The 20793-nt window shown below is 39.2% G+C and overlaps 1 protein-coding gene across 4 annotated transcripts in view; it reads right to left on the reverse strand.

Annotated features, from left to right (window-relative positions):
- LOC145675877 (chitooligosaccharidolytic beta-N-acetylglucosaminidase-like) overlaps nt 1-20793 on the reverse strand; it is a 193871-nt gene that overhangs the window by 145360 nt on the left and 27718 nt on the right. For 3 of the 4 annotated variants that reach the window (XM_081746664.1, XM_081746663.1, XM_081746665.1), the window contains exon 2: nt 618-840. The exons of the other annotated variant lie outside the window; for it this stretch is intronic. In XM_081746664.1, the coding sequence (XP_081602790.1) occupies nt 618-821 (204 nt within the window). In that variant the 5' untranslated portion in view covers nt 822-840. The remainder of the gene's footprint in view (nt 1-617; nt 841-20793) is intronic. 4 annotated transcript variants of the gene reach the window in all.

Consider the following 20793-nt stretch of genomic DNA (forward strand, 5'->3'; position numbering starts at 1 on the left):
TTGCTAATCCCAGTTCTGCCTACCCCAATTTTATGTGCTCAGTTACAACGTGCACTGTAGGAACCCAATAGCAGATAGTAGTCGCCCATTTAGGAGATGGGACAAGCCTGTTCTTATCCTGGAGGGTCAGCCATAACCTTTCCAACCAAACTAGTGACACAGTGTCATTCTTTCCACGTATCCCTAAAGAAAGGAACCCATAATTGCCAATTTGATCCCCGAAGAGGGAGAACAGTGATGCTCACTCACATTCAAGGATCGACAATGGGGAAAAGAACCAGAAAAGCTGCAAGCCATCAGGACGAGCCAAACAAAACAGCAAGAAATTCCACGACCACGAAGTAAACTCTGCCATCCAAAACCTCGAAGTTAATGCAGAACTATCACATCCAAATGGCTGAAGTACAATCAAACCATAATTTAATCTATCCTTGGATCTCATGTAACTCGTATCTAAACATTTCTATTTGTTTCCACCCGATTTCTTTATAGCTACAGCACCTAAAGGATGCCATTTGTACACTCTCTCGCAGGACACGCGTACTATCCCCAGGTAACGCAGGAAAAGTAAGTACTTTGTGTGATTATCTGAACCAATCTTAGGTTTCGCCACTTACCTGGATGTGGAGGGACGACCACTTCTTGGAATACCTTCCAAAGAACTTCGATTGATAATTCGCAACCGTCTTTGAAAACATTCTAGTACAAGCTCCAAACACTCTTCGCCACCATCTCTGCACGTGTAGTCCTACCACTGAACCCCACACTTCGTTCCTTGAGCCCAGTTGAGCCCTCTCGCGGGATGACGAACATTGCGCCATTTTAAATTCTCTTCTGCCACTAAAATATTAAACATAAAACTGTTGTTAGATTTCCAGCACTTTAAGAAATAGAATGGGTACATTTGTTGGATGAAAATCCATTAGTAGGGCTATTTGGAAAAGTTAAAAATAGAGAGAGACAAAAGATGGTATTTAATATTTTAAACCGTAACTCGTAGGACAATGGGAACAAACATTTAAACGTTTCATAATACGTCGAAGCAAAATAACGTGTTCTAAATGTTCATATTCCGTATTTAGAAGCATTTCTTCATATTCTACGCATGGGGCCGCGGTTGCTCAGTAGTAGAGAGTTCTCCTCTGTTGCATGTGGTCCTTGGTTCGATTCCAGCTCACATCAAGTGAGCTTTATGGGGAACAAACACCATGTGCGTGGTTTTCTCGGGATTCTCCTGTTTCCTCTCACTTTCTTCATTTCCCGTTTCAATCATTTCTCATCATCACCGTCTCCTTTAGCTTAGCCGGCATAACCGAGGGACGTAAAACTTCAAGATTTCATTTCATATTCTACGTATGTAGTGTGCCTAACTTTGTTGAATCCAGTGACCTTGCGTCACTTTCAAAGTTAAGAGTACACTCCCTCCCCAATGTAGTATGGAAGGTTTCTTTCTGAGCAGAATAACAGTGATGCACTGAATCCCACGTCCCAGCTATACTTACTGAAAAAGAAAACTATCATAGCAAGTGGAAATCTGTCAGCATTTCCAGTATTTACACCGCGGTGTTTTGAGCCAATACTACACTTCGTTTGATGAAAATAAGCGTCCGACATCGCTAGATATCGAGTCCTACAGTATGACCAGAACATGGCAGAGTCGAACTCATGATCTGAAATCAAGGGATGGGATACAACCCTAGTCCTGCTTACCATAAATTAAGGCTGAGATATCACCTGTAGTACCGGAACCAATGACATTTTCCATATGCCAATTTGGAAATGCTTTCTCCTCCCCCTGCATATTTTCATATCTTCATATTTGGCTCACTTTACATTATGAGAATGAAAACCAGTGCCAGTGCCACCGTAGGATTTACTTGTACCGTTAATACATTCCAGTTGAACTGAATGCCGATTAACCGAATTTCTGGATTCACTGAATCACCAGAGAAAAGAAAATATCAAAATTTTTTCACAAGCTAAATTAAACTTCGTTTTAGTTGTAGGGCTTTAGTTTAACAACGTTCAGTTTTGAAGTGCCTCTAGTGTATAGTGACTGTTGGGGATTTTTGTAATCTCCTGTTAATATTTTTTACATTGATCCAGTAGCGTAGCGTGATATTCCGAAAGGGGGATGCCAAAGTTAGTCATTTGTGCGATATAGTACTACTGCAAGCAGCAATACATAGCTATTCCGAATGGAAATATAGGGTTATACAAAATTTAGGAGGAAGCCTCCCTAATTGGAGGTCTAGTGGGGCATAGAGAAGCGAATGCGTGGATTACGTTAGAATTTAATAACTAATTGTCTCAGCTCCTTCTTGCCACTACCGTTGTGACGAGAAAACTAGGCCCCACTTTTGTATGAACATTGTTTCCAGTATCGTTCCCTTCATTTCTTTCTCGTGGGCGGCTTTTTTCTCCACATACCACACGTCAATCTCGTTCTTTCAAAAAAAAAAAAAAAAAAAATATATATATATATATATATATATATATATATATATATATATATATATATATATATATCGCCCCTAAAAATTTGTCATCTTGGGTCCGGAACTCAGATGCCCGTTTCTGAATATGGGGGGGTGGACAAGATTGTAGGGAACATGTTCCCCTTATGTCCCCGAGATTTGTGGCAGTGACTGAAGGGCCCTGGCACAATCTTTGCGAGTGACGGGGAGTGGTGGCTCTCTTGTCAGCTCCTTTACGATGAAGATTACAATTACGATGCATTTAGTTACGATTAAGGCATAACTATTTTAATACTATTATTTACATAACCGGCATGCTTCAAAAATGCGTTGAACTAACCATTTCCGTTTTGTTCTATTTCCTTTATATTAGGGCTTGTACGTTCTGTTCAGAAACTATAGCTTAGTTCAAAATATATACAGTTGGAAATACTTGAATATGCCAGCGTATATCTAAAGCGAATGTAGGGTCGCAAGGGATGAGGAGGAGTGAGAAGGGAAGTATTGCGCATGCGCATTCAACAGAAAGCAGACGAAAACCCCGATGCTTTCAGTAGGCCTGGAAGCCCGAGGAAAATAGCATACGACAGGAGGAAAGACAGAAAATGTGCATCTGAGCGACGCGCATGCGTAGATTCCTCTTGTCAAAGTAAGTCGAGAGAGCGCGCCAGAAGATTGCAGTGGAAATAATTGTGATAATTTCAAGCAGACAATTTATATATAATGAAATACGTACTTTTTCTTATTAACAGGGGATGCCGGGCATACCGGCGTTCCCTTACGCTACGCCGCTGCATTAATCTGGCAACAGTATTAAACAGTAGTGATTGATCTGGCAACAGTGAAACGCAGTAGTAAGTGAGAGTGTTCAAGCATCAACATGATAAGATGAGGAACAATTTCTATCAGGCTGATTAGAGCAATTATTTAGTGCAGTGTTGAACATTTGTTACCTTTGTACAGTTTGAACATCTATAATCTTAGATATTGTAGTGCAGTAGAAATAAATTGGTTGTTTCATTTTCAGTGTGGATTTAATTTCTTTATTGCACGTATCAAGGCATTCCATTCACAGACAGTGACATTGAACCCTCCCAGGCTTATATCCCTTTGTTTTATTATGATTACGCTAATGAGCCTTCTAAGATTATAATGTTATTAAAATTACGCTAGTCGGCCTTATAATATTGTAATCTTTGTAGGTCCGTCAGTTTTTACACATGACATGTTTTGAAAGAAAGTTAATTTTTAATTATTTTTTTTAATAGAGAGCTAAAGTGACTTTTTTTTTGGCAAAGTTCATTGGTAGATTCAATCTATGAAGGGTCTTCACTACAGCGAAATTAAACTACCGCTAATTTTAGAGTTTTTTTCTGTAATATCTCCAAAACTAAAAAATATTCGAAAAGCGGAAAGGTAGTGAATTAGACAATACGATTTTGCATTTGATACCTTTACCACAATTTATCTATCTGCTTTTGGTACGCCGCTATTTACAGAACCCGCAAAAAATGCTAAATCTGTCCACAGTTGCAAATGGAAAGCAGATAGATGTGTTGTGTTAATGGTATCACATGCAAAATCGTATTTTCTATTCACTAAGTTTCTGCTTTTCGAATATTTATACTTGTTTTGAAGATATTACAGAAAATCTCTAAAATTAGCGGTAGTTTAATTTCGCTGCAGTGAAGACTTAGCGTCTTCACGGGTTACAGTAGATTTACTGCATGTTATTGTATCCTGAAGGTATAGTACCAATAATGTACGGCATCAACAACAACCTGTGCTTGATATGTTTAGAAAGATACGCAAATATAAAGTGATATATCCGTATATATACAGTGGCTTACACAGAATTTCATCAACGGGGTGTGAGGTGTCAAACTCAAAAGATTATATCATTTCAGAGTTTTGTATACATATTTTAATACGGTAAACGTGTATTTATTCATATTTTGTTAAAAGAGGTCGAGTTAATACACAAAATTTCTCTTTATGTATGCCATTGTATATATTGTTTATCTTTCAGAAAACATAGAAGCAAAATTTCTCAACTGAGATTTCATATTTTAGAATTTTGATTTTCATATTTTCTTTCTTCTGTTTGTTCTTCATAGTTTGTCTCTTGTTAGTTAATGTTCTATAAACAGTTTCCTCCTACCCATCGCGTACCTAAGTGGAGGAAGTGTGTTAGAAAATGTTCCGCTCATTTCTTCTCATTTATGATTTAATTGTACAAAGTTGGTCAGTAACTTGCTTCTAAGATTATGTAATTCTTATGGTCATATTGCATTATACACAGTGCAGTCATCAGTTTATTTAGTCATGCAAATATGTTCCACCAGACGCTTCATCGTCGGAGCGAATATTCATGTTTTCAATTGCGGCCAACGCGTAACATCGGCTACTGGAGCTAATTGGATAATGTAGTAGACATCACTTCCAACGTCCTTGCCGGACTGGAATATTGCGCTGCTCGTGAGATCAGCATTTTACCCAGAAGACCGACCGTACTCACCAGATGGTGTTGTAATTGCAGTCTCGACCAAGGATCTTATAAAGTAGAGGATCTGCCCTTACAACAAAATCTTGAAGCCATACGTCACAGTTTCGCCACCCCCACTCTGCCCACTCCGCCCAATAGGATCGCAATGTTTTGAGCCAACAATCATGGCGGAAACGAAAGTATCCAATCAGACAATGACGGAAACGAGAGTAGCCAATCAGACGATCGGTTTTTTTTTTTTTTTTTTTTTTGGCTTCATTTATTTTATAGGATGAAGATACATATGGGCAGATCCTCTATTTTATAAGATCCTTGGTCTCGACAATTGATGAGCTACTTGAAGGAAAGAAGCAGTGAAACTCTGATCTCAAAAGCGGCGAGGGGAATCGATTTGCTAACCACTTATCACCTTAAAAGTCATTAGAGCTACAAACTAGCTGGTAAGTTCTGGTTCCCTAAGGACTGTTGCGCCAGAAGATTAGTTGAGTAGACGTGATAACCCAAATAGCAAGATAGCTTTCGACCAGTTGGCGCGTGCTTGACTTTCGGCTTTCTACACTTGCCCGTTCAACGCGTGATTTTATAAAATCTGCCTTTTGTTGTACTTGCAAGTGATAGCCTACTTTAGATTTTTCGCAGAGCGTCATAGCATCACTGGTTCTTCATTGGCTATTGACTTGTCGCCAGCGTTAAACGCTTGCTTCGAGCTTGAATGGAACACTAAATGCAAGGTTGTCCCCATTAACTTCGTTACTGGAATCCAGTTTGCGGCATGCTTGCACGCTTTCCAATCAAGCTGGATGCAAGCTTGCCGACTTCCAAGGCAAACTTATAGCAAGCGGTTTGCAAGTTGTCTCTGCTGCTAGAGAAGTACACTGGCTCAGCGATAGAAGACTACAATTTGAATACAGTCGCCAAGGGTTAAATCGTGTTCCCTGTGTATTGTAGCGTCCAAGGCACTTCATCTCCTCATCATAATCCTACCAATATTAATCCCTTCGTCCCTTGTTTATTTGTTTCTCTCCTTTACTTACGCATAACATATGATTATTGCAGTCCACTCTTGAAGTTGTTCATGATCTGTGTAGGGAGCACGGTAGCTCAATAGTTGCCCACGCCCGCTGACCTAGTGGCTAGCACATACGCCTTTAGTGTACGGGGTCAACGACGCCGACTTTTTAAAATTTATGTGGGTGCATATCAATGTCGGGACGTGTTAGCCTATATATTTACAGGGAAATCTCAATATGCGATTGATTTATTTTTAATTAAAATCTGTTATGAACACTGTCATAAAGGACTGTGCTGTGATAAAGTAAAATATGTCGGTACTATATGGGGCTGCCCTAGCACAGTCGGTAACACAACTGATTTAAACGCAAGCGAAACGGGTTCAAACCCAAGTCCAAACTAAAAATCTTGTGGGTGCCAGAGTCCCGGAGCACCCACGTAGTCGGCGCGCATGTATCGGATCCCGGTTTCAATTCCCGGTGGGAGAGCCTTTGGAATTTTAACTGTCCTCGATGTTTCTGTGTTCGTGTCGCTGTCGTTCTAGGTTACTGAAAGTTAAACGAGTAAAATAAAAGAGAACCCTAGTAATAAGCAGTTAAGCAAGTTAATGAGGCACTTTTGGCGAATCAGTTAACTTTTTTTCTTTAAAAAAAGGTAGAGTGCTTACTTCTGGTGCGTAAGGTTCCTGGTTCGATTCCCGGATAAATAACTTAATGGCAGACTACATCGTGTCTGTACGTTTTCTCGGAGTACTTCCGCTTCCTTCCACATTATCATTACACCAATTCTTTCATCATCATTCTCTTGCTTTGATCATTGTCTCCCTTAGCTTAAGAGGTATAATTGTGTGACGTTACACTGAAAGATTTCATCTTTCTCGTTTCATTCCATTTTCTTCATTCCACCATTTCATTCACTTCTCATCATCGTCTCCTGTAGCCTAACCGGCATAAGCGTGGGACGTAAAACTTAAAAAATTTAATTAATACAACACATTTTTTTTACTATTTACCTGAAATGTATTATAGCGTATTGTGTATACATTGGGTAGTGAAACTGATCATTTTTCCTCATTATATTCTAAGATATTAGGGTACGATACCCAGATTTGAGGATCAAAATGTGGAAATACTTGAATCCGGGATTTTGTCCGGGATACTCGGATCTGTGACAGGCCCGTATCCACGGGGGGACAAGGGGGGCGGGCCCCCCTAAAATTTTGGCTGGCCCCCATAAAATCTCACGGTAGGCTTGCAAATGAACTATAATATGGTGATGAAGTATAATATGATTGGGTCGGGCTCCCCTAACTTCTACCGGACCCCCCTTAATTTTTGGGCTGGCTACGGGCCTGATCTGTGAGTGTACCAAATGTGATACGTATTAATGCCTATTACGTGTACTACCTGCCTATTTTTGAGAGACTCTGGTATCTTCATTAGTTCCGGAAATATGCTCCTTGAGAGCAATATGTATGAAATAGAGTGGCCTTTCAATCAATATCTCTAAAACACAGTGACGTAACTAGGGGTGGCAAACCGGGCTTGTGCCTCGGGCGCCAGATTGAGAGGGCGCCGAATTGGGCAAATATTTGGGGGAGCGTTTTGGTTTGGTTGGTCAGGGGGCGCTAAGGCAAGTTCTTGCCTTGGGTGACAACTAGCATAGTTGCGTCGCTGCTAAAACGAAGCGGATGAAAACATGGTTTATGCTTGTCATGACCCATGCTATCATTTCTCAAAATATGGGCCTTTCCTATATCAGTGGGTAGGACATATACAGTATACATACCAGTGGGTAAATCCAGCACTTTATTCTTAGCTTACCCTTTATATTCAAATGACAATATGAGATCGGGTTTACCATCTTATTCTTGATGGAAATAAAATCTTTAAGTTTCACGTTCCACGTTTATGCCGGCTAGGCTAAAGGAGACGGTGATGGTGAAAAAATGAATGAAATAATGGAATAAAGAAAATTGAAAGAAATCGGAGAACTCCGACAAAACGCACGCACACGGTGTTTGTCCACCACAAAGCTCTCTTGGCGCGAACTGAGATCGAACCAAGGACCTCATACACCAGAGGAGAACGCTCTATCACTGACCTACCGCAGCCCGTTATTCTTAATGGATTGCTAGTCCAAAAAATAATGTTATTTCTGCAAATTGATGGAAGGCGTATCCCAAATTTCATTAAAATCGGATAAGTTTTATGAGAGTTATCGTGAGATACAGGCCCGCAACCAGCTACAGAGGTTTGGGGGGGCATGAGTATGTTTGGGGGGCCATGAATTTGTTAAGTCATTAAAATTTCTCTTACAAATAGCTACATTGTGTTTTTTTAAAATTAATAATAGCATTTTGTGTTAAGGTCTGGAGGTGCCACGAAAAGTTTAGGGGGGCCAGGCCCCTAGCCCCCTCTGGTTGCGGACCTGGTGAGATAGACGAACTGACAGACAGCGGCGTAGTCACAACTTCATCAAGGGGGTCCAAGTCTCAATCTCATGTATTTTCTTTACACGGGTTACGGATGTAAACTCAATGGTTCATACAAGAATTCAACCTCATACAACAAACGTTGTACTGGATTTTCTGCATGAACATTTTCAGCTCCGTGTGACGTAACGTCGACATCCTGAACATTTTCAACATGATGTAATGTGGCCGCCACACAGTCCGGATCAGTGTGCGAATTGAAAAATTTTCCTAGGGGGGGATGAATTTTACCCATATGCGCACCCAGTCCTCCCCCCATATATATATATATATATATATATATATATATATATATATATATATATATATATATATATATATATATATATATATATATATATATATATACTAACAAGTACAAAACAGTTGAGATGTGAGATCTTTCATAAATTTTCACTCAAGTAATATTTAGGTTAGCTACGCAGCAAAGTAGACCTACTTATCTTTATGTCCACTTAAAAATACTCCAGAGGGGGAAAAAGTTATCCCTGCCAGGGATAAAATTTTTCTTCTCCAGGGTGGGAAAGATTTTTGTCAGGGGGGAAATCCCTGGCATCCCCCCCGCCAATTCGCACCCTGGTCCGGATCATAATCCCTATGATTATTTATGGATATATTTAAATGAAACTGTCTACCAGAGCAAACCACGAAATCTCATGGAACAGCAAACAACCATTTTGACATATTTTTCAGAGTTGGGGAGGATTTGTACAAGGGTACCGACCCTGGGGGCAAGGGGCCCGGCCCCCCAAAGCCCATGTGGGCCCCCTATTGAATTTATGAATATACAATATTTCGCATAATTTGAATGCAATTTGTCTTAAAACCCTCATATATATACCTTCTGCATCTGAATGGGCCCCCCCCCAAATTTATAGAGAAATCGGCGCCCTTGGATTTGTGTCGTAGGGTTATAACTAACATCAATGTTCGTCTCATTGAAGTAATATACCGAACAGGTTTACATATTGAATATGTCCTTCATGACCATTAATCATGCACGTTTCAAAGAATAAATCGATGTTCCGTTCTATCACATATTTTGTATATTAAAATTATATTAGGAAATTTTAAGTGTATGACATTTCGTGCGCCACCCTGTATATCCGTCCTCTGCCCTCCGCCGAGCCACGTTTGTCGAAGTGACTAGAATATTCCTTCGGGGAGAACACCCAGGCAACACACACAAACCTACAGTTAGAGAGCAGAGAACCTACATAATTAAAATCGTTTAAAACTGTCTTTTTAAAAATAACCACGTTGAAAGAGCCAGTCTTGTTTATGTATACACCAAACAATGATTTAAAAAACGTGAAAAACCACCGTAGGATAATAACAGATACAACTTGTGTTCATGATAATATAGTTCTTTAGTAATCCTATCTATTTTTTTTTTTTTTAAAGTAAACATTTGACCTTGAGCCTTTCTACCGGTGTGGATAACAAACCTTGCTTGCGTCATATTTTAAAGTTATAACGGAAGTGCTAAGGCACGTCAAACTCTGTTTGGAATAACGCAACGCAAATGTTTAGTTGATGAAACGTGGAAAACGTAACAATACATTATAGTACTTTGCGCAAGATAATCTACTATCATTGTTACCAGTTCCTCTGATGATACAATGATTAGCGATTCCTCGCATTAACCACAGTTAACCCTTATCCGGGCAAGCTATTTTTGTAACATAGACTGCAACTGGGGCCTTACCAACTCTATTAGCCTTACCAACTCAATATGTTCATAACTTTAACTTCGACCAAAGATAGAATAATTCAGAATTTTATGACATCGAAATATTTATGGTTATTAAGAAATTCGAAGAAAATTATGAAGCTACTGGGCCTGGGAGGCCCCGGTTGCCCGGATAAGGGTTAAATGTGCACCTCACAGTAGTAATTACATTTATCAGTTGATAGCTACAATGTATTAAAATGTATAACTTGGACAATATATAAAATCGGAACATGTGGCGGTTTGAGATCTCACCCATAGCAGGTATTGCTCGGGGTTGGGAGATCAACACTTCGATATACAGTGGCGGAACTAGCCCGGGGCCAAGGCCTCTCAGGTTTTTTGAGTGATAAAAATAATTTAAGCTATTATTTATATATTTTTGAAAGCTTATATTAAATTCATGATATACCTATCACAGTCTGAGTTCTTTCTGCCTTCCTATTTTTTATCTTCTACATCCGCTACTGCCGATATAAGCAGATTTTCATGTTTTTTTTTTAATTAGTATGTTGTTATACTACTAATTTAAAATGTATACATGGAACAAACTCGGGGAAAGGGGGCAACTGACCCCCTTAAAAGACCCCAATGATCTCACTGGAAAAAGTAGGAGGTAATTGTTGACTTGATTTTTTGAGTTCAGCGTTGCTTTCAGCGGTGAGGCTAAAGGAGACATGTACTTCAGAGTTGGCGTGGGTCAATGAAAACTTGACCCACCACCCACCGTGACCCACGACCCACTGACCCACCACCCACCATGACCCACTCTGACCCACGACTCACCATGACCCACCACCCACCATCAACCACTCTCATCCACTTTGACCTACTCTGAATCACCAAAATCCATCGTCATCAACTCTGAACACGATCCACAGCCTCTTCTGAACTGACTAAAGAGTTTACACTTGTAATAAAACAAGACTGTGAAATTGTCACTAATCGGAGTTTGAATTTCTAGTCAATCGCTCAAGCACCACTCTGTTACAATAACAGTGGATCTGACCTTTACGATATAATATGGTAAAGTGTTTGTCAGTGAGGAAATTGAAAGAGTTCGAGGTGGAAGGAAATTAGTGTGTACCTAAAATATACTTGTACTAAGAGAGTATTCTTGCAAAGGAAAATACCCCTGAACAATATGGAAAAGGTTATGGTTTCTCAGTTCACAGTATTTTTCTCACAAAAGACTTGGAAAATCAGTTGTTCATAGGGTATAAAGGTGCTCGGGTACCCTATGTGAGAGCATCCCCATAAAGTATGCTCATAATTGTAATTTGTGTAATCACTAAAACACCACGTTAAATTTAAATTACAAATATGCATAATTGCAATTATTATGAATATTTATTCAAAGTAGTTTGCCTAAAGCAAAGAAGGGACTTACTAAAAAATAGGTACAAAGTTGAATAACACAAATAAGCCATTAGTAATACAAGTATACATTTTGCGTACTTGTAATTTTGCATACTCGTAATTTTCCACCTTAAAACAAATCTGAAATGGATTTATTTCTTGTTGGTAACTTTTTGGCGGGAAATCATCCGCAGTGGAATGATGTCCATCCTTCAGCCAAGAAATAACTAGCTCGTCTACTTTGAGCTTGTCTAGCGGTGGGCCATTAACATTGATGAACAACAAGTTAGACAATGTTTGAGCACTTAGTCTATTTCTAATATCAGTCATCTGTAAATTCATAAGGGGAAATCCCCGTTCGCACTCTGTCATAAGGGGAAATTGATAATACTTCTACCCGATTTCTGCAACTCCTCATCGACCATCTGCTCGTTAGACTTAAGTCTGATAACGATTTTTCTTGGTCAGGTTTGAAATACTCAGCAAGAAGTATCTGTCTCTATCACCATACAACATCTTTTCCATATCGACCATGTCAGTTGGCAATGTCGATTCATGGAGAACAGAAACTTCGTCTACTACGCCTTCGATAGCGAATCTTGTGAATAAATTATCAATTAAAGCCTGATAAACTGATGATTTCTTATTTGTTTATAAATTTAATTTTTGTAATTACACATGAAGGTTTGATGCCATTACCAAGTTCCCTACCCCGTCTAGAAAGCGAAAGGGAACGAGATTCCTGGAAAGTGTTCAGAGCTGAATGGGAATTTCCCTTCTTCTTCAACTTCAATTACCGCACTGCTGTTTGCCATGTGCCAAATTACGATGAATTTCAATTAAATTATCATAATGTTGAATTATCGATACTTCTCAGTGAAAAAAGGATGAAATTTGAAAGTTCCAAATCAAGGTAAGTAGACCAACGTAAAGGGGGGGGGGGAGGAGTGTAAAATTTTCCATATAATTATGCGTACAATCCAAACTTCAAATTTCCGTGTAATTAAGCTTACACTACAAATTTTATGCCTATTTTTCTCACAACTTTATGGGTTGATTGCCCTGTGCTGTAAGCGCTCCATATAATAAACATAAGCTTCAGCAATTATTATAGCAGGAAGCAATGGATATATGAAGCCAAGCACTGTATAATTTGTTTCTGATTTTTTTTTCTTAAATAACATCGATCGTTTTCGATCATTTTTACAAACCAACTCGCTACCAATTCTCCATATATAGAAAGTGCCCCTTCCCCACATAAAGAATAATTTTAAAAAAATGCTAGAATACATTCTGTTTATTTTCAATAAAGAGTTAATACACTGAATTTCAGCTCCGTAAGTTTAACGGCTTGCGAGATACTCATTTTTTTTTTCGCAAAACTTCGGATCCTCCTTAGGATATTATGCATTATAATAAAAGCAATATAACATCCCAATTTGGATTAAGGCCTAACTATATACCAAAAGTAATTTCATTTGACTTTGCAATTTGACCGTGATGATCAGGCACACATAGTTACATTCATTTTTTATATAATAATTTATATATTACAGTGATTCAAAAATGTATTTTTTCCAGTAGTTAGCTCTAAAAACTCACAGGTCTCGAAAGCCAAGTTGTAGTGTAAGTCCTATTGCTATTATTACTATTAAAAATATCTATATCCAAAAGTGCCTGAAGTTCTTTTTTCACTTGGTTAGATATACTCACCTCAGGTAAGTAGACAGAAACAAGTGGAAAAGGAAGGGAAATGAAGGTCTTGGAAGTAAAACGAAGACAAATTTACCAGTCTTCAGAAGATACTGTCTACAATGCAGTGAGCAGAGAGAGTCGGTAGATCATACTGAGTCGGTGGGTCGCAGTGGGTCATGGTAGGTGGTGGGTCGCAGTGGGTCACGGTGGGTGGTGGGTCACATGCTGTTGACCCACGACCCACTGACCCACTCAGAAAACTTGACCCACTTGACCCACTGACCCACTCCATCTCTGATGTACTTACTGATTAACGTGGAATCGGAACTAGAGGAGCTCCAGCTGGGAATCGATCCCGGGTTTCCCAAGCCAAAGGCGCGTACACTATCCTCTTAGCAACGAAGGAGCTCCTGTAGGAGGTAATTCCCCAGACTCCAGACAGTATTACACATATCATTCTTTTTTTAATCAATAGTATGTTAAGGTACGGATTAAATACGTGAAACATCGGTGGAGAACCTTGCTCCCCATCCCCGCGCTAAGCAAAATCTGAAATGATTCTGCTGTTCTGATGTAGAGGACCTTCAGAACTCAAAAGGTTGGTTCAATTTCTACTTGAACGCCAATCTTAACACAGAGGCGATGCGAAACGTGGACGGACGGCTTAAATCGAACTACATGACCATCGGGAATCGAACCAGCCCCTCCCGCTTCGGTAACCATAGGGTAAGGAAGAAATCCTTAAACTGTGGTCTACAGACACCTAATTTCTGTTAACTTCATCCTTAAAAAAATACGTTAATAATGATATTGTGCTAAATAAAACTTTTTTTCGTGTTATTAATGAAGCTGCTTTGGCAGTCGTTTTAAGTACGCACTTAAATGTATGAATTTGATCGAACTCATCCGATAGGGATTAAACTTGGCATAGTAGTAAACCTTGAATGTTTTGAACGCTCTCCGTTCCCGAGTGTGAATGGGTCATATTTTAAATTATATTTTCGAAAACAAAACCATACACTGAAATCATTCGATCGGGATCGAACTTGGCATGCCTTGACCAACAGTATACCTTGACCTGCTACATAAACATGTAAAACATTATATTGTGAAGCAATTCTGTTCCCGAGATATGAGCGTTGAAATTTTGAGCCCGACTTTAGAAACAGAAAACGCACACGAAACTTATCCGATTTGGATCATAGTTGACACGGTGGTAGATTTTGATTTGCTATACTAGGGTGAGAAATATTATGGTGTGTGGACTTTCGGTTCACGAGTTATGGTCGGTCCAAGTTGTAATTGAATTGATTTCGCATAATAAAATCGTACCGTAATAAATACTGTTTTAATAGAAATTAAAGGTCAGCCTTAAAACGGGGGGGGGGAATAAAATGAAAAACGGTTTCTTTAACCAGCGATGATTCCAGGGGATGTCCCTAGGAGTAAATTCCCCGGAGCTACGAAATTCCCTCCCCGGGAGCCATATCTTCTATTGTTCTCAATGAGGATTCCAAGTACTTTCATAGCACTTCTTTTGAGCTCCTTCGTGGTTAAGCGGTTAGCATATGCGCCTTTGGCGTGGGAGACCCGGGTTCGAATGCCGGCGGGAGCTCATGTGGTTCGAATTCCACATTAATCAATCAGTAGGTCCACGTCTTATATAGCCTCCCTGCTGAACGGGACGTTAAACTCAAACTCAACTCATAGCACTACTTTTAATTTCCCTGGTATTGAAATCCCCCAAAATGAAATGAAATGACTACTTACAGTTTAACATCCCACGATTAGGCTAACGGAGACAATGATTAAGAGGCCTCATCCCGGCGAAATTAAAATACCGCTAATTTTACAGTAATTATGTGATATCTTCAAATAGATAAACTATAATGGAAATATGGAACGAGAGCGCCCTAGACAATATTATTTTGCGTGAGGTACCGTTATCACAAATCACCTTGTGGCTTTCCGTTTTCAGCTGTTTAGAAACGCGAAAATAAATGCCGATTTTCAAAATGGCTCGAAATCGAAAGCAGATAAGTGAGTCGTGATAAAGGTTTCTTATGTAAAATGATATTGTCTAGGGCGGTCTTGTTCCACATTTCGATTATCTTTTATCTATTTGAAGATATCACATAATTACTGTAAAGTTAGCGGTATTTTAATTTCGCCGGGATGAAGACTCTTAAGGTAAATGAATGATAATGTAAGAATTGGTGGAATGATAATGTAGGAAGAAACGCGAATACCTCGAGAAAACCCAGAGACACGATGTTCTCTATCACAAACTTATTTGACTGAGGCTCGAACCAGGGACCCGACGCACATGAAATAAGCGCTCTATCCTTTTTTTTTTAAAAAAAAAAAGTTAACAGATTTACCAGACCTTCCTCAGGAACTTAATTACCTAATTACCAGTATGTTTAATTTCATTTTTAAGGTTTCTACAATTAACTTATAACGAAGGACACGAACACACAAACACCGAGGATAGTTAAAATTTCAAAGGCTCTTCCACGGGGAATCGAACTCGGGCCTATGTACACTAAAGGCGCACGCGCCAGCCACTTTTTTTAGTAACTTACTTGAACTACTTATTACTATTTTTTTCTTGCTTTACTCGTTTAACTTGTTTTTCCAACTACCGAGAATGACAGAAACACGAACACAGAAATATCGAGGACAGTGAAAATCACAAAGGCTCTCACATCAGGAATCGAACCCGGGACCCCGTACACCAAAGGCGCCCTTGCTAGTCACTTTTTAAAAATAAAAAATCAACCGATCATACCTCAGTTTCCTGAGCACCCAAGTTAATCGTATACAAGTTTTTTTTTTTTAACCTTTACCAAATTCGACAGGAACACGAACACATATATATCCAAGACAGTTAAAATTCCAAAAGTTCTGCTACCGGTAAACGAACCCGGGAGCACGTACACGAAAGGCGGACGTGCTAGCACCTTTTTTTGTTTTTTAATAGTCACTTTATTTTCCTATATACATGGTATTACAGAGTAGATTTACAATGGAGAACAAACATGTCTGATCAGCAAAGTGAAGAAATAAAGTGATGGCTTTATCCTACTTGTCTAATACCACTTTAAGAAAAGTTTTCAAACGTTTTGTTTTCCTCCAAAAACTGACACGTCTTCCATCTTGTTCTTCTCAAATCTTCCACTGTGAGGAAAGATCTATAGCTGTCAATATACCAAAGAGTATTGGCTATTAGCCATGATACAGCGTTATTTTTAGATTTCGGATAGTACTTGTAGTCAGGGTAAATTATTATTTCAGGCAAAATAGCATTGGGGGATGTACGACATATTAACGCTAGCATCGTTACAAGTTGTATCCAAAGGGCCTTAACGGTAGTACACTTTGTAAGTCTACGTATTAATGTATCGTCATCTCCACATTTTCCACAGGCACTTGACACCTAGACCAGCGGGGAGGGCTCCACTAGACCTGCCAGAAGGGGACCACTGGACCACTGCTGCCCCCACACTTTGATTAAAAGTTTGATGTCCGGAATTATATTCCCAAGCTGACGGAGACGTTGATGATGAAAATTAATGAAATAGTGGAAAGAAGAAAGATAAAACGGGAGGACCCTGAGAAAACCAATCCACATGGTATTTGTTTACCACAAAGTTCACTTTGTGCGAGCTGGGGCTGTACCAGAAACCCGATGCAACAACAATGAGCGCTCTACCACCGAGCTACCGCGGTTTGTAAGCACTAGTGGATAGTGAATATAGTGAAAACTAGATCGTATATAAAACATTTACTTATCTTCTATTTTTAAAGAATTGGTTATTGGTCCGACAAAATGGATCATATCAAAAAAGTCCTCGCAGTCACAAAGTTTACGAGCCGCTGAGATAGAATATATAATGTCTGCATTGTGTCAAGTGAGGCAAGGGATCAACAAATGAAGCCGGTACTCAACAAGCAACCCGTCAAGTACTAGGATCAGGCTCAGTTTCAGTAACCTCTGTCTATAAAAGAAGAAATCCTGTCTACGACTAAATGACTGATTGCCTTATCAATGTCTAGGCCAAAGCACTTGAAGATCCGGAAGCATTTACTCTGTTCCTGACACGCTAGATGTTACCGGAGGAAGTCGCTTCAACTGCCCTCTGGTAGCTGTGTATGTAATTATTCTTAGTGAATCACAGTAATAGTTTCCATCTCAGTGTGGAACTTTTCGTCTTCAGTAATAAATATTGAACATTTAGAAATCTCATTATACAGAGTGAGTCAAAAAGACTTTACAACTTTGAAACCATGTAGAAATTTATTCAGATTACTTACAAGAACGAGAGAGGTCGTTAATTTGTAGCAAAACACTTCGGGCCTTATGCAGAGTCGTTTTGATGCGTGATTAGTGGCATACTAAAAGAGTTCGACTAACATATGTTCCCTGCAGTAGTCAGGCTTTTAGTATGACGCTAATCATAACGTCAAAACGACTCTGCATAAGGCGGTTCAAGTTTAACGTCAAAGTCTCATTTTGATTCGATGTGACTGCCGTTGGCAATGCGGTAAACATCCCATCTTAACTCAATTTCTTCCCATACTCGTCCCAGCTGATCGGGCGTAACTTCTGCAACGGCAGCGTAGATATGATTTCTCAGGTCTGCAAGAATAGAAGCTCGATCTTTAACAAAACCCCACAGAAAGAAATTCATAGGTGTTAAGTCTGGGGAGCGAAGTGGCCCTGCAGTTGGACCTGCACGTGGGAAGCGAATATCAAGTGTGATGAATCTTTAACATCACCACGTACATTACCAGGGCAATATGAAAAAATAATAAATTCATTTTGATTTAAAAATTGCAAAATGGAAAACATCATTTGGTTAACAGGTTATTCTTGTGTATGTAGTCCAGATAGAAAGAGAAATCAGGATCCAGTATTCTCTTTTAACTCTCAGTAGCTAAATCTGAAATAGAAATCCGTTTGTTAGAAAGTAGAGTTCCGCAAACGGCAACTATATAAACTAAGAGAATGTGGGTCAAGAGGTCTCAATTCCAATATTCATATTGTGCGTGGAGTTGCTGTGTGACGAAGTCCTAATTTTCAAGATTATTTGAAAGCTGAATTCATCATTAATAGGGATGCGCTCGAGTCGAGACATGTCTCGAATCTCGACTCGACTCGACTCGAATTCGAGTCGAGATTCGAGTCGAGACACACTTTGTAAAATTCGAGACGAGTCGAGACAAACGTATTTCTCGACTCGAATTTTCGAGTCGAGACACGAGTCGAGTCGAGACGGCTCTTAAAAATCTCGACTCGACTCGAATGTCTCGAAAATTTTTCTATAATTTTTAATATTATTTTGAAGAAAGTATTCACTCAGAAACAGCCTAGAAACCAATTCCAGCTTTTATTCCTTCAGAAAGGTACAGAACGCATAAAATTAATAATTAATCTTTAAAGATCAAGATTTAATTTTCAGCTCAATTCAGTTAATTAGAACTAATAGTTAATGTTGTTGTATTTGGTTGTACTGCAAATATAATGATAATAATAATAATTGATTATCTAGTTTGTATAAAACTATTATCCGTAGTTTAAATCTAGTTTGTATAAAACTATTGCGATAAAGTGAACTTCATAAATTCTCTGAATGAGCAGTTGATAGTCTATAGTAATTTAGCATAGTTATAATTATTGTTTTTGTTCCCATGAACGCAATAGGGTTACGTAACTTCTGGATTATTCGCTTGCCCAACTATTTTGAGGCTTTAATATGTTGCAGCATATCAAGAGCTACGGATAATATATAATGAAACATTTGTTGTACATCACATATTGTGATACGAGACTATTTTACATAGTATATCTTATCTAATATAAATAAAATAAAGAGTTTGTTTGTGAGTTTGTCTGTCTGTTTGTGTGCGACCTGGGGACCAGACGAGTGGACCGAGAGTTCCCAAAATTTGGTCACGGGTACCTTGGTCCAGGCCCCAGATCAAGACGAAGCGTTTATTTTTAAATTTCGAACCAGGGGGGTCTCGGAGAGGACGTTTACTGGGACCGACCTGAGGACCAGACAAGTTGACCGAGAGTTACCAAATTTTGGTCACGGATACCTTGGTCCAGGTCCCAGTCTAAAGCAAAGCGTTTTTGTCAAAGTTGTAACCAGGGGGTCTCAGGGGCGCGTTTACCGAGACATGTAGTAAAAGTAATCCAAATTGATCGACATTAGTGTCAAATCCATAGTTTTCACGGTCGCTGAGATCAATGGTGACACTTCCATCAGCGATGACTTGCAAATTCAGCTACCACTGTACGCGGGCCGGGTGTCAGCGGGTGAGGAATACCGAGACATGTATAAATAGCCCATATTGATTGATACTAGTGTCAAATCCATAGTTTTCGCGGTCGCTGAAATGAATGGTGATACTTCCACAGGTGTTGACTTCCAAATACAGCCCCCATGCTAAGAATGGGTATATTAAGCTAGTATTACAGTAAATGGACTGCTTGGATGCCAAGAACTAGTACAGATAAGTACCTTTCACTTCTGTGAATAGATATTTTTTTAAGGGATTTTTGTAAACACTAAATTATAAAACAATGAACTACATACAGTAGTTATGGTTTTGGTTCCCAACATAAAAGAAATATGAATTGTTCATGAGATATTGAACTTTAACTTTCACTCCTGGAAAATTTCAATTTTGGAGTTAGGCCACTTGGCATCGAAGCAGTTCACTGTAAGATAAATACATCCCGCACATTAGTAACATAGTTGTTCAGGAGCCTTCGATTTCCATCCTCTCAAATGAAAGCTGAACGATTGCTTGGTACATGCTGACTATATAGGAGAAATAGTGTATTAAGTTTTCGAGCTTTGGTGCGTATCCGTATTTACACTCTGATATAACTTTAAGTTCACACTCAAATCGAGCTAATTGTTTAATACATTTCGAAAGCTTTTGTTTATATGCAGCTCATTAAGGAAAATCTATTTCATAATCGTAACATTTATGTACTAAGAAACTATGAACGTAAAGTGGACTCGACCTAGCCTCGTGGCTGGTGTGACTCAGTGGCACAGCTTTTACCCTTGGTGTGTGAGGACTCTGATTCTGTGTGTGTGTGTGTGAACTCCGTGGCTAAGTGTACGCGTCTTTGTCGTGGAAGACTCGGGTTCAATTCCCGGCGCGAGCTCATGTAGTTCGGATTCCACGTTAATCAGTAGGTCTACACTTCATATATCCTCGCTGCTGAAAGAGACGGTAAAGTCAAAATCAACTCAACAATATATATGTGTGTGTGCTTATGTGAATTTCCTCGTGGCTGTATGGTTAACACATACACCTTGATCGCGGGAGACTCTGCTTCGATTTACGGTGGAAGCTCATGAAGTTGTTACCGGTATTCCACTTTAAACTGTAGATCCATGCCTCATATAACCATACATATAATATATATGCCTTTGATACACTTATTTTCCGACTTGGAAGCCATCGAAAATTTCCGAACACAGTCCCGTAGACC

Source organism: Thermobia domestica, chromosome 18, assembly GCF_964235325.1.
Source record: "Thermobia domestica chromosome 18, izTheDome1.hap1.1, whole genome shotgun sequence".
Taxonomy (NCBI): domain Eukaryota; kingdom Metazoa; phylum Arthropoda; class Insecta; order Zygentoma; family Lepismatidae; genus Thermobia; species Thermobia domestica.